This window comes from Dreissena polymorpha, chromosome 12, assembly GCF_020536995.1.
Source record: "Dreissena polymorpha isolate Duluth1 chromosome 12, UMN_Dpol_1.0, whole genome shotgun sequence".
NCBI classification, from domain to species: domain Eukaryota; kingdom Metazoa; phylum Mollusca; class Bivalvia; order Myida; family Dreissenidae; genus Dreissena; species Dreissena polymorpha.
In genome coordinates this window covers 33,024,473-33,037,719 of record NC_068366.1, presented here as the reverse complement: position 1 = coordinate 33,037,719, position 13,247 = coordinate 33,024,473, and the positions used below count along the sequence as shown (strand labels likewise).

The following is a 13,247-nucleotide window of genomic DNA, read 5'->3' as shown; positions in this document are numbered from 1 at the left end:
TGTGCGGACTGCTAAGGCTAATGTGGGACGACACTTTACGCACATGCATTATGCCCATTTTTCTCAGAACGCGACTCATATGTTTTTGTTTTGCATTTGTTCACGTGCATTTCAATATTGATGGTGTCAGCAAATAACTGTATGTAATTGACTAATAAGCGGTTATATTGTAAATCAAACATAAATTAAATTCAAAAACGAAAATAAACTTTAAATATTTTAATAAATGTCATAATAGTATAATAATATTGCCTTTTAAGAAATATATTTAATAACTCGACACAAATGTCTAGACTGTATGGTCCCATGGCACAATAACTATTTTTACACACGCCTCTTATTTGCAGAATCGTCTAGTCTCGAATCCAGGCCTGCATAATGCTGGGTTTTCCAGCCGACATTACAATGGTGTAAGTGGTTTTCCTATGTAGAAAGAAAAATAACGTACATAATTGCACGGCCGTTAATCACAGGCGCCACCTCTTTTTTTGAGATGCATTCATAAATGAGCCAATGCGACTTCCGAGGTGGCGCTTAGGCCCAGATGTTTTGAAATGTTACGGATAATTTTACAGGGCAATTAGGTTTTACATGTTTTTCAACATATTTCCCATTATTACAAAAAATCGGCCAATTTAGTGCGATTCAGCTATAATAAATTCATCCAAAAAAGTACAGAAACATACAATCACAACCCATTTGGAAACGTGAGGATCTTTATAGGTTATGGCATGGTAGAATTCGTAAAAGCAAATTGATGTCTTTTGCCTGTGTGACGAGCACATTTCCAGCCAATTAAATCGCTCATTAAATAGAACGATTGCGAACGATTGAACATGTACATGTTAAAGCATGCACAAAAACAACGGCTTCTAGCCGATGCATTTTCCAAAAAGAGATTGAGCCAAGAATTTGCTCCATCTCTTTTGGAAAAAAAGCAGAATTATGTATAACGTCGGCAAGAAGCCAATATTTGTGTGCATGTAGCGCCTAATATATGTTGTACGCAATCGTTGGATGTCGTTGGCGATTTAATTTGGTGGAATGTGTTCGTCATACAGAAAAAAACTCATCGACATGCCTTTTAAAACTCCACCATGCCGCAACTTATAAAGGTTCTCACGTTTTAAATGGGTTGAAAATGTATGTTTCTGTATAATCTTCGCTGAATCGCACTACATTGCCCGATTAAAAAAATAATGCGACATATGCTGAAAAAACCCACACCCATTTAAAACCTAATCACCCTGTTAAATTATCCACGAAATTTCAAAACATCCGGGCCTGAGCGCCACCTCGGAATTTGCATTGGTTCATTTATTAATGCATCTTAAAAAGAGGTGGCGCCCGTGATTAACGGCCGTGCATTGGCTTTGTAATATTTGAGCCTTGTTCTGGTAAAACGAGGTTTAATGCAAGTCCGTTCTGTGTTGTCTTAGATTAGTCTGTGCACAAGCTAATCAGTGACCACATGAACTGGAGTGTCGCTAAGAAGACGAAACTTTACGTCCATGCACTAAACCTGTTTTCACAGAGCGTGGCTAAATTATAATAAAAACAAATTATTGCGTATGTGGTAATATTACACAGACTTATTAATATAAATGAGGTTTTGGGCAGATGGTTATCTATATACTGGTTGTATTGAAGCCATGAAAAATACTTGTTTTAACATAGGCCTAGTGATATACATTTACATGCATTTTCGTGTTTATGCATATGTGTATGTATCAAAATATGTGCGAAAATTTATGGCTGGAAACAACACAATGAAATCAATCTAGTTAAAACACTAGTCTTTAAGTCTACAAGCACTGCATTAGCCGATCGGTATAGAAATGTTATAAATCGAAATATTAAAATAGCAAAAATATATTGGTCGTGTACATAATATCTTGTATCTAAATGTTATCGTTTTTTTTCCTGTAAACTAGTAAATCGACATATTAAAAGGTCTTCCCGAAGTATGAAGCGTTTTTCGTGTTTGGTATTGCATTTCTTAAAACATTTAAAATGTTCAGTTTTATGAGTGTCGGCTTTATATTGTGATGGAAGTATGTATGACTTTTTCTATCCTACTTGTTGAGGACGGGAGGCGTTGACATGACAGCGAACAGGTTATCCACGGTGATGTTAGAACGTCCCATCGTGTTCATCGCCTTGATTGCAGGGTCCCTGAAAACATTAGATTCTATTACTAATATTATTATATTATTATATATAATATTATTATATTGTGTCATCAAAGTCGGTAAACGACAGGTTCAAATCATCATCCGATCGTAAATAAATATGGCCATGATTCAGTGTTCGCTGTAACTGATACCGGTTATCATGTTATACACGTTATGTGCGATCTTATTATGCTGTATTGCCTTTCATGGTCTTTAAAACGTGTTTCAATTTAGGTTTAAGTTTGAGCACACTGTGTTTACAATATCTGTTTAGATAATCTCTCTTTCAAGTGAATGTGAATGTGACCTTTTTACCTTAAGGAAAACTTATTAAAAAATCCACAAATCTGCCAACATGTTCAGTTTTAGAGATTCAGTATGTTTATATCCCCCAAAGTTGCGAACGTGATTTATAATGAGCCTCGTTCTGGGAATACTGGAACTCATCTACGTTAAGTGCCGCCCCAGATTAGGGACGACACTTTCCGCTTTGATGGTATTTTTCGTTTAAGCATTTTCTTAGCAAAATTCCTTTTGAGGCGAAAAGTGTCGTCGCTGATTAGCCTTTGCGGACTGCACATGCTTATCTAGGACGATACTTTCCGCACATGAATTAAGCTCAGTTTTCCCAAAGCTTAGCTCCATCTGGGTGCTTACCGGCGGTCGTCATCGGGCGGGGGAGGTAACCAGTGGTCGTAGTTCGTCTCCACAAGAAACCACCTGTAAACAACTGGCAATATTGGAATGCTATAACGTATCGCCAGGCAATATCGGAATGCAAATGAGTATCGCTTGGCAATAAACGAATGAAATTGCGTATCTCCCGGTTTTATTGACATAATTGTGTATCGACTTTAAATATTGGAATACAATTGCGCATCGCCTTGCTATACATGTATAGGATAGTTATTACGTATCACCTGGCATTATTGGACCGCAATTTCTTATTGCCTGGCAATATTGGAATGCATAGGCGTATCGCCTTGCAATTTTGGAATTGCGTAACACCTGGCAATATTGGAATACAATTGCGTAACGCCCGGCAATATTGGAATACAATTTCGTATCACTGGACATTATTGGAAAGCAATTGCGTTTTGCCTGGCAATATAGGAATGCAACGGCGTATCCCCTTTCAATAAATAAATGCAATTGCGTATCGCCTTGCAATATTGGAATGCAGTTGCGTATCGCCTGGCAATATATGAATGTCATGGCGTATAGCCTGGCAACATTTTAATATAACTGCGTATTGACAAGATTGCATATAACTTCGTATTGTCTGGCAATATTGGAATGCAATATTAATCATATCCATATATTCATTAAGGTGAAGCTTATTTTGTAATTCTGATTATTCGAAAAACCGGTTTATTGATTGTTTTCATCCTACCTATTGTTCTCAGCATTAAGGCGCCAAATGTCATCTGCAGCGAGACGGCCCTTCGTGACGACGGCGCCCTCGTCGGCTTTGGTGCCGGCGATGATGAAATACGCGTCGGCGATGGTCTGCGTGTACGCCAACCTCTGTACAGCATCCTCGAATGTTGTGTCGTTATCCAATGACTGAAATTTAATCAGGTAGTTTTAAACATAAATTATTTGCAAATTATACAGATTGGGGTGCAATAGGTCGATCACACATATGTCTTCGTCGTAGTAACTAATCTCATTACAGCAAAGCGGGTAATGATGGTTGTTCTTGTGTGCTTTTGACGTGCATTGAAATATATAAATAGTATAATTTCACATAATAATGCGTGAATATGTTCTTCTTTTACAAACACGTTTGTCCATGCTAAACGTTATAAGCCTGCAATCAGCAAATATATGAAAGGTATTGATCGTTTATATGCTGTTCATGTCATATTAAAGTGCGAAGTGTTTTGCAATGGGACATGCAGTGGAAAAACTTAAACCAAATTTTTTGATAATTTATTGCATACATGTATATTCACTGATATAACAATTTTACTTACGTTCCGAACCAGGAAGGATATCGGCACGGCATTGTCATCCAACAGCGCCAGGATCAGATTCCACAGTGGTATGCCTTGGTCTGTAATGGTTTCGAAACCGTTCAACAATGCCAATGACTTGCAGAATACATGGACAGTAGTCACGGGGGTTACAGTTATTCCGTGATAGGCCGAAACACGTATTAATTAGCGGAGCTTGGTTTTTAGTGTGTGAGCGTGGTGGTGGTGGGTGGGTGGGTGAGGGGGGTAATAAAGGCGTGTCAAGGGCAAATTACTCAGCAAAAAAACGTGATGGGGAAACTGGGCTTAATGCATGTGCGTAAAGATTAACGTAACCTTATCATGGACGACTTTTTCCGTTTAAACTGGATTTTCGATAGGAAGAGACACCATTAAAACCAAAAAAGCGGAACGTGTCTTCCCTGATTAGCCTGTGGAGTCTGCACAGGCTAATCTGGAACGACACTTTACGCATATGCAGTTAGCTCAGTTTTCCCAGAACGAGGCCCATATATTCATAAGAAGTTTTATAGATAGAGCCCCTGTACTCACCCCTCTCTAGCCCCTGTACTCATCCCTCTCTAGCCCCTGTACTCACCCCTCTCTAGCCCATGTACTCACCCCTCTCTAGCCCCTGCACTCACCCCTTTCGTCCACGGTGATCGTGAAGCCGTTCGGTCTCTGCCCGGTGAGAACGCCCACATAGCCGGCGTACGTGATGGCGCTATACACGGTCTGGAGCAAAAGTTTTAACCCATTTATGCCTAGTGAACTCTCCCAGCCTTCTAATTGGATCAATTTATTTCCAGAATTTGGGATGTCTAGAATATTTATTTCTGTATTTAGAATATTTATTACAGATATTCCATTAAGCAAACCGCGCAGACCCTGATGAGACGCCGCATCATGGGTCTACGCTGTTTGCCAAGGCCTTTTTTCTAGACGCTAGGCATAAATGGGATAAAACAGCAATTTAGAAAAAACAAGAAAGGAAATTTTTTCGCGTGATTGCCGTGTTCAATAGTACTAGGTACGCGTAAATTAATACCCTACAGTATTGGGTGAAAATTAGATAACATGTTTTTTATATACAATATTCGCAAATATGGTCCGTGTATATACCGTCTTTTCCTTTTTCGTTTAACATTCGAAACAACGAAACACGAAAATCAACGCATATACATTCATATTTCGATTTTCTAATAACCGAAACTTAAACAAAATACGAAAACAAAATTAACTTCTTTATATCGTTTTTCGTTGTACTTATAATAAAACAAAAGACGAAATTGATTTCCCTGTTCATATTTCGTTTCTAATCATATAACAAAAATAAATGTTTGAAAATTGGAACGGATTGTTTGATCCCGTTTACCGTTCTTAGTTTGAAAGAACGGTATACGAAAAACGAAAAACGAGTGGCGTTTGCGGGATGTGCTGCTGTCTGGGGGAGGTAACTCATTAGTCGCTTTTTTTGCGCGTATTGTTCTCCCTTACATAAGAATTAATCACTTATTTCCATCAGCATGTCTTCCTACGTGCTTTTTTCGTGGAGGTAAAGACACGCCCGTAAGGGACAGAGACGTGGATTTTTTCAGTTGTTTTTCCAGGTATTGTTTTTTCCAATTTGAAATGATAATAATCTTGACATCGAAAGGTTTTCCAACGTACCGGTATTTCATGCCGATCCAGCCAATTAGATAGGGCTATAATTAGCCTCTTATGACACTTCTTGTTCTTTTCCCCTATGCTATGTAAATCCAGTACTTATTTTACAAAAAAAACAACACGTTTTAATCCTATTATCATGGGGGGGGGGGGGGGGGTCCTTACATTTTAAGAGCTGCAATACCCCGTCCCCTGAGTCCCGTATTCCTATTTTTATTACCCGTTAAACCCGCATGACATTTTAAAGACACAATAATCGGCGGCGGCTGCTAAAATGTCCCTATGTTTTACTTTTAACGTCACCTTACATAATAGAATGTCAAAGTTGTATTAGTACTGCCACTATTGAAAGAAAGAACAGGACGAAAGGAGAATAAATATATAAAAAATGCTTTAATCTTATGGAACGGTAAAGTGCAAGGTGTCTAATATATAATTTCCAATTCGTTCAATTAATAACAAAAACATGTTGCATTTAACAACTGCATTGTGATATGTCTAGTGATTTTATTTCTAAAACAAGAGTTATAACCAAACACCTTATATGAGACCGCTTTGCGCTTGAAGAAAATGAAATTAACGTAAATATAATTAATAAATGTACCAATTTAATAACTTATTAAACAACATATTTCGTGTTCCTGAAAGAGCGCCCAAGATTAAGTTATTGCTAACAAGATATGTACATTCCAATGATATTATAACGCCGCTTTATCTTTTTTCCTTTAAACGTTACGTTACTTAAAGAAGGCGAATATCATGCGTCACGCCTATAGAATCTACTTGCACTCGTTGAAATGTTCCGTTTATAACCTCGGTTGTCTCCTAAAATGAAACTCGAATGCCATTATAGAAAAGTGTTTACATTTGTAACAATACGTGTATGATTTGCTGAGTCAATGATATATATGAGGAGCGCGCCATCAAGCGTTCGCTTGCATGAACAGGACGAAAGGAGAATAAAAGTATAAAAAATGTTTTAATCTTATGGAACGGTAAAGTGCAAGGTGTCTAATATATAATTTCCAATTCGTTCGATTAATAACAAAAACATGTTGCATTTAACAACTGCATTGTGATATGTCTAGTGATTTTATTTCTAAAACAAGAGTTATAACCAAACTCGAATGCCATTATAGAAAAGTGTTTACATTTGTAACAATACGTGTATGATTTGCTGAGTCAATGATATATATGAGGAGCGCGCCATCAAGCGTTCGCTTGCATGATCTGTTAAAGTACATTTATTAGTCGAAAAGTGTAATAGTATTATTTTATTCGTTTTATACACATCCAGTTCATTTTAACAGTCCTTCACAAATTGGACAAAATCTGTACACCAAACAAAAACGTTATTAAAAATAAATAAATAAATTTGTAGCAGCGTCAGAGTTGTTACTTATAAAATAAAATCCATTGACATAATGTTCTATACTTAGCGTTGATTTTTCTGTTATTTGAATGATCTGTTCTCGCAAAGAGTTTCAAATAATTTTATAATTGTTATAAGCAAATTTTCTTTATTCTATAAAGGGAGCACCAAATATAATCATGCTGATAAAATTTAAAAAGAACTCAGTGCGTGAACCGATAGCTTTATAACAACATAAATTGTTACATTCAGGACCAGTGTCGCACCCTACATTTGCAATTTGTTGCAAATCACTGGATCGATGCAACAACTACATGGACACCTGGTACGAGAGCCCACCGCCAGCCAGTTACCCGAAGTGTATGAGCCAGGACGGAACACGACGTGCCATGACAGGGCTTTTTGAGGCCGTGCATGCTCTTAGGAATAATTCACCATACTAATTGAATGTACATGTGTATATGTTTAGCAATAATGTGGATTTTTATTTCATTTCTTAAACAGATATGAATACAGTGTAGTAAATAATGCGATTGTTGTTTATTACTTGAAGAGAAAGGCTACGCCGAACAAAGATATTTTATTGTGCAATGCTTATTGTAATGCATGTTATACATTAAATCAAATCCAATGACTTGAAACAAAAGCAGGCATTTATATTTGTATCGTTATATAACTTTACTGTTGATCTATTCATTATCCATTAGACTAGCCAAAAAGAGCTGTGCCAAGACTCGTCTATTCTTCCTCTATAATACATGTAATAGTGAACATTTTATTATTCAACATAATAGTTTCAAAGGGAGGAAACTGCGCACTAAGAATAATCATGAGTTATCATCCAAATAAAGCTGCGCAGCGCCCCTCGTTTTCCGTGTATCGTTTTATCAAATCAAGAACGATAAATGAGAGCAGGCGCTTTGTTTCAATTTTCAAATATTGATTTTTTTGTAATTTAAATTGAAACAAAATAGGAATAGACATACACGTTTCGTGTTTTGTTTTGTAATTAGTAAAACGAAAAACGATATAAATAAGTTAATTTGTTCTTTTGCTTTTTTTGTATTTGTTTCGGTTATAAGAAAATCGGAATATGAACTAAAATGCGTTTATTTCCGTGTTTCGTGTTGTCGAATGCAAAACGAAAAACGAAAAGACGGTATGTACACGGACCAAATATATCGACGTAAAAATATAAAACACATGATAAAAGCATACAGCAGCCAGGAAATTCATGAATGCCAGATAGTATACAGAATGTTATCGGTACGTTCCTCTTGGGAAGTTTAATACGATGCACTTAAACTATACTATACCAACGTTGCTATGATGTCATTCAGATGTAAATAAGCAAAACGTGCTATCCCTTTTCAGCTCACAGGCGAAGTGAAAATGTATATGCAATCAACATTAAAGTCCCCAGTCATAACTATATATATGGGCAGACTCGAAAAAAAACGTGTTTTTATTGAGGATATCACTGAAAATCCGGTTGAAATCGGTTGTAGACAAACAATATAGCGATTTTTTATTTTGGGGTCGAGTACGAAAACGACCTAATTAGTATTCATGATTCGACACGTTAATTCAAACCTAAACAAACAAAATTGCAGATTCGTACGAATTTAGCGGAGAGAAGGTAAGAACAAATGCAAATACATCTGTTACAGACGGAAACTGAGTTGCAACGCTACGTTTTTTGCTTGATCTATCTATTTATCTTCCATGTGCTAATAATGTTAAGCGAAAGCTAAATATAGATATAATTTGAATAACTCGCGACGCTGCAATGATTTTCGCATATTGCATGTATTTATGATCATTTATATATTATTTTATCGATTCAAAACCGATTTTAACCAGGTTTTCGATGTAGACCTCGATAAAAAATATATTTAAATATATTTATGTAAAGTTTATTTCTCGCTATAGGATTTATATGCAAAACAACGATCGATTCCGCGAACGGGGACTTTAAACCAGAACAGCTTACGAGTAACTCGGCAGGTTTTATGACGTTTGCTTGCTGCTCATCAGTATCTTTGGGTTGGAAATGAAGCCTTTAAAACTTAAATCTAGTAGAGCAGATACTAATTTAGTTTCATTTCTAAAGACATTACAAACGCATCAAAATGCGTATACTAGTGAGAAAGGGGTATATCCTAGCCAGTACCTGACCGCCCCTCTGGAAGTCCACGAACACTGTGAGGTTCTTGAGCATGTCCGTGTAGCCGTAGTCAAGGTTACGGGAGTGCCAGATCATACCGTTGGCATCCTGGGACACAATGCTCGTGCAGAACCTGAGGTTACACACCAATTGTATTTTGGCCTCGCTTTTGGGACAATGGGGATTAATGCTTGTGAGTTAAGTGTCGTCACAGTATAGCCTGTACAGTCCACACAGGCTTATCAGGAACGACATGTAAGTCTAGGCGGAAAGTGTCGTCGCTGATTTTCCTTTGCGGACTACACATGCTTATAGCGGACGTTTCTATACGCAGGTTCACCAAGCCCCGTTTTCCCTAGCGCAGCTCTTTTTCATGGCATGAAATGGAATGTTATTAACGAATATTATTACGTATCAACGGAACGTATCGTGCGTATCATATGGTATTTCTTATGGTCGTTCTTAATAAATACGGTATCGTGTCGAATTAATCTTAATGTAACTAGAAGTTTGGTTCCATAGCAATTCGTGGGCAAGGTAGCATTATCTGTATAAAAAAATGACTCAGTGACTGATATCAGCGAGGCGCTCAGAGCCAGTGAGCTTACACACGCCAGAACAGTGTGTCATACTTACGCCGAGAGGTCGTATATAAGGTTCGCCAACAATACTTCTCCCAGACTGATATTCATGATGTTAGCAATCCCTGAAACGGGTTAGAAAATGTAATGACGTCAGCGATGCCTAAAACGGGCGATAAAACGTCATGTCAGCAGTGCCTAAAACGGGCACTCGATTTTCCTGGCGTTAGCAATTCCTGTAACGGTCACTAAATTATCCTGAATTAGCAATGCCCGGAACGTACAGTAAATTTGCATTACGTCAGCAACGGGAAGTTATTATTAATTCTGAAATTCCTGAAACGGGCGAGAAAATGGCATGACATGGGCTGGAAACGGTCTATAAATTGTAAGATAATTTACTTTTAGCAACAACGAGAAGATATAACAACGATCTAACATTTTAAGATTGAAAGGAACGATTTCGAAATGAAACTACGTGTATATGCATGTATGCATATATAAAAGAAATAGGAAGTTTTCAACATTCATGTAGATAACTTTAAAGCATATTTTTAGCATTTTGTAGCTTGAATATTTTTTATTTTATTTCTGAACATGCTAAATATATGTCATATTTCATATGCGTATCCATCGTATATGGTGTATTGTAATATAGGACGTTAAGGCCAATTACGTTTATGTCACAATACTATTTAATTGGACCAAATTGGTACAACGCTGTAGTTCATTAAAGTGAAAGAGCTATTCGCGCACTACACTGCAGTTGATTAGAGTGAAAGAGCTATTCGTGTTTTACACTGCAGTTAAATAGAGGAAAGACCTATTCGTGTACTACATTGTAATTGATTAGAGTGAAAGCGCTATTCGTATACTACATTGAAATTGATTAGAGTGAAAGCGCTATTCGTGTACTTCATTGTAATTGATAAGTGTGAAAGCGCTTTTCGTGAACTACATGATAATTTATTAAAGTGAAAGCGCCAACTTCTAAAGAGACTCACATTCGCATACCGCAAAATAATACGAGCCCGAAAATATGGACTATTGATCAATGCCTGAATAATTAATCACTTTAGCGACGTGTGCACACGTACCTCGCATCTCGTCGGAGTACGGCTGGTCAATGTAGTCATCCAGGTCGGTGGCGATCAGGTCTATGAACGGAAGTAGCTCCTCCGGCACATAGTCACTGGAACGTGAAAATGTTAATGTTGGCGGTACAGTATGTGCTCATGTTTGCACGAACTGGGTGTATGTTTGGTAAACCTATATGTCTGCCTAATAATGGACAAAATACTGGTGTTGTTTGGTGCTATGTAATGGCCCAATCAGACCAAGCTGGTTCGTTCTTGGTTTTCTGTGTCAAAACCACGACCGTTTGCTTTACGAACTGAGGTGACGAGAACATAGCAAATGGGAAAACACATATGCCTTGGCACTCGCTAAGAAAGTCTACATATAAAGTAGTCACTGAAAAGGGAAAATATTAATTGACGGTACATTATGTGTAAATATATGCATGTACAGTGCATATATTTGTTCAACTAATATGCAGGCCTTAAAATGGACGAGATACTATTGTTGCTTGGTGTTATGTAATGACCAGAAGCAGCACGTTCTAGGTTCTGTGTGCCTTCACACACAGAATGGGCGTGTTAAGGGGTATCGTGTGACATTTCGCCCTACCACAACCCAGAACGTGATGAAAACTGGAGGACTTGGAAAAACAATTAAGGAAATGCTGATATCACGTATTTGAAGAACACGCGTGACGTAAACAATATGAGAAAAGAAATAAAGTTCTGATTAATGTGTTCACGTACTAACAGGGTACATGTATGTATACATGTACCAGCGCTTTCTTCGTGCGCAACTAAATTTGAGATACAACTGTTTTTGAACGATAGTTATTACATGTATTTGGCTACCGGTACATTGCCTTGGATTATTTGATAAAAAGATTAGAGTTGTGTACGGTTGCACGTTATTTATCTACTTGGTGTTCCGAATTTAGAAAGGTGGACGATTAAGTAAAACAAAAAAATGATATGTTAAAACTTAAAATGAAATAATGAGTGAAAAGAATGCATTAAACGAAGCCTTAACGTAAAAAGCTACATATAAGCTATTATAAGTAAACATTATTATTCTAGTAATTCTTGGCAGTTATCTTCGCGCATCAGCGGAGTTGAGTTAAAAACTACATCGGAAGTTGTTAACTGCGCAAATCATTGCCGGTATTTATCGTTTGTTACAAGAACACTGTACTTAGAGGCAATATTAAATATGACAAACATCATAAACCAATAGCTCGTGTTTCTTACCGGAGGATCTTGTGGACATCCTTGGCGATATCTTTGTGATCCAGAACGACTTCTTGCCAGCGCTGCGTCTCCGGTAGGTCCAGATTTATGACGTAACGTGGTGGTGGCGTAAGGCTGAGGCTTAACGTCAACAGCGTCATCAGTAACGTCGCAGTTAAAACGGCCGTTTTCGCAGTCATTGTCGCGCTTTTTGTAGACGCAAATTATGTGTTGTTAAGAACGTGTCCAAATTATCGCTTTTACATTTACGCCAAGATCTAACAACAATACACAGTTAATTAATGACTAGATCCCTGATACATGCGATATGTTATAAAGTCATGTGATAAACTTGTATCAACACCACACCCCTTTGTCCTATATATTTTAGATTAGATTAAATGTATTCGTACGACCTTCAATTGACTCACTTAATCGTGTCACTTGTAAATAAGTGATTCGCAACTTAAAAGTTGTTGACACAGATCAGGGAAGTATACAAACAAGTACATGTCCCTCTTTGTATAGGTCCTTGTACAGATAACATATTTAACAACTAAACCAATCATTATATGCTCACTTATATTGGACTCACGCACCAATTCTGAAGTTTCCTATCTACTGCTGGATACAAAATCATAAATTTATTATCTTTAAAACAATCGATTTCGATGGACTTCGATTTAGATCTAACACGATTGAAATTGATTTTTATGTATGATGTATTTTATATTTCAGGTCAAAATCCACTCGATTTAGCAAATGAAGATCCGGTCTGTTTAGTTTTGCAAATACGCGCATGCGCGCAGTCTGGTCAGGATCTGTATACTCAGAAGGATACTCGGAAAATACCACGAAACCTTGCATGCTTTTATAAAGGCAAGTGAGGCCCATGACCAGACTGCGCAAGTGCTTGGGCTGGGCTTGAGCTACGCTGGCCGCATATGCGATAAGACCAATTTTCGTATGACGCTGAAGTAACAGTGTTATTTAAATGTGT

At 37.4% G+C, this 13,247-nt stretch overlaps 1 protein-coding gene across 1 annotated transcript; it reads right to left on the bottom strand.

Annotated features, from left to right (window-relative positions):
- Nucleotides 1–204: 204 nt before the first annotated feature.
- LOC127853696 (N-acylethanolamine-hydrolyzing acid amidase-like) lies at nucleotides 205–12,757 on the bottom strand. Its single transcript, XM_052388424.1, has 10 exons — nucleotides 12,269–12,757; nucleotides 11,039–11,133; nucleotides 9,997–10,066; nucleotides 9,367–9,493; nucleotides 4,798–4,888; nucleotides 4,154–4,233; nucleotides 3,568–3,740; nucleotides 2,832–2,894; nucleotides 2,080–2,175; nucleotides 205–423 (listed from the first exon to the last, which is right to left on the bottom strand). Exons 1-10 carry the CDS (start codon nucleotides 12,445–12,447, stop codon nucleotides 354–356), a joined length of 1,044 nt encoding a protein of 347 aa, XP_052244384.1. The 5' UTR covers nucleotides 12,448–12,757; the 3' UTR covers nucleotides 205–353.
- Nucleotides 12,758–13,247: the final 490 nt, after the last annotated feature.

Coding starts and splice junctions, on each gene's coding strand:
- LOC127853696 (XM_052388424.1), bottom strand. CDS start 12,447: ATGACTGCGAAAACGGCCGTTTTAACTGCGACGTTACTGATGACGCTG. Junction 2,176..2,831: donor CCGCCCGATGACGACCGCCG/GTAAGCACCCAG, acceptor TAATGTTTTCAG/GGACCCTGCAATCAAGGCGA. Junction 424..2,079: donor ACGCCTCCCGTCCTCAACAA/GTAGGATAGAAA, acceptor CTTTCTACATAG/GAAAACCACTTACACCATTG.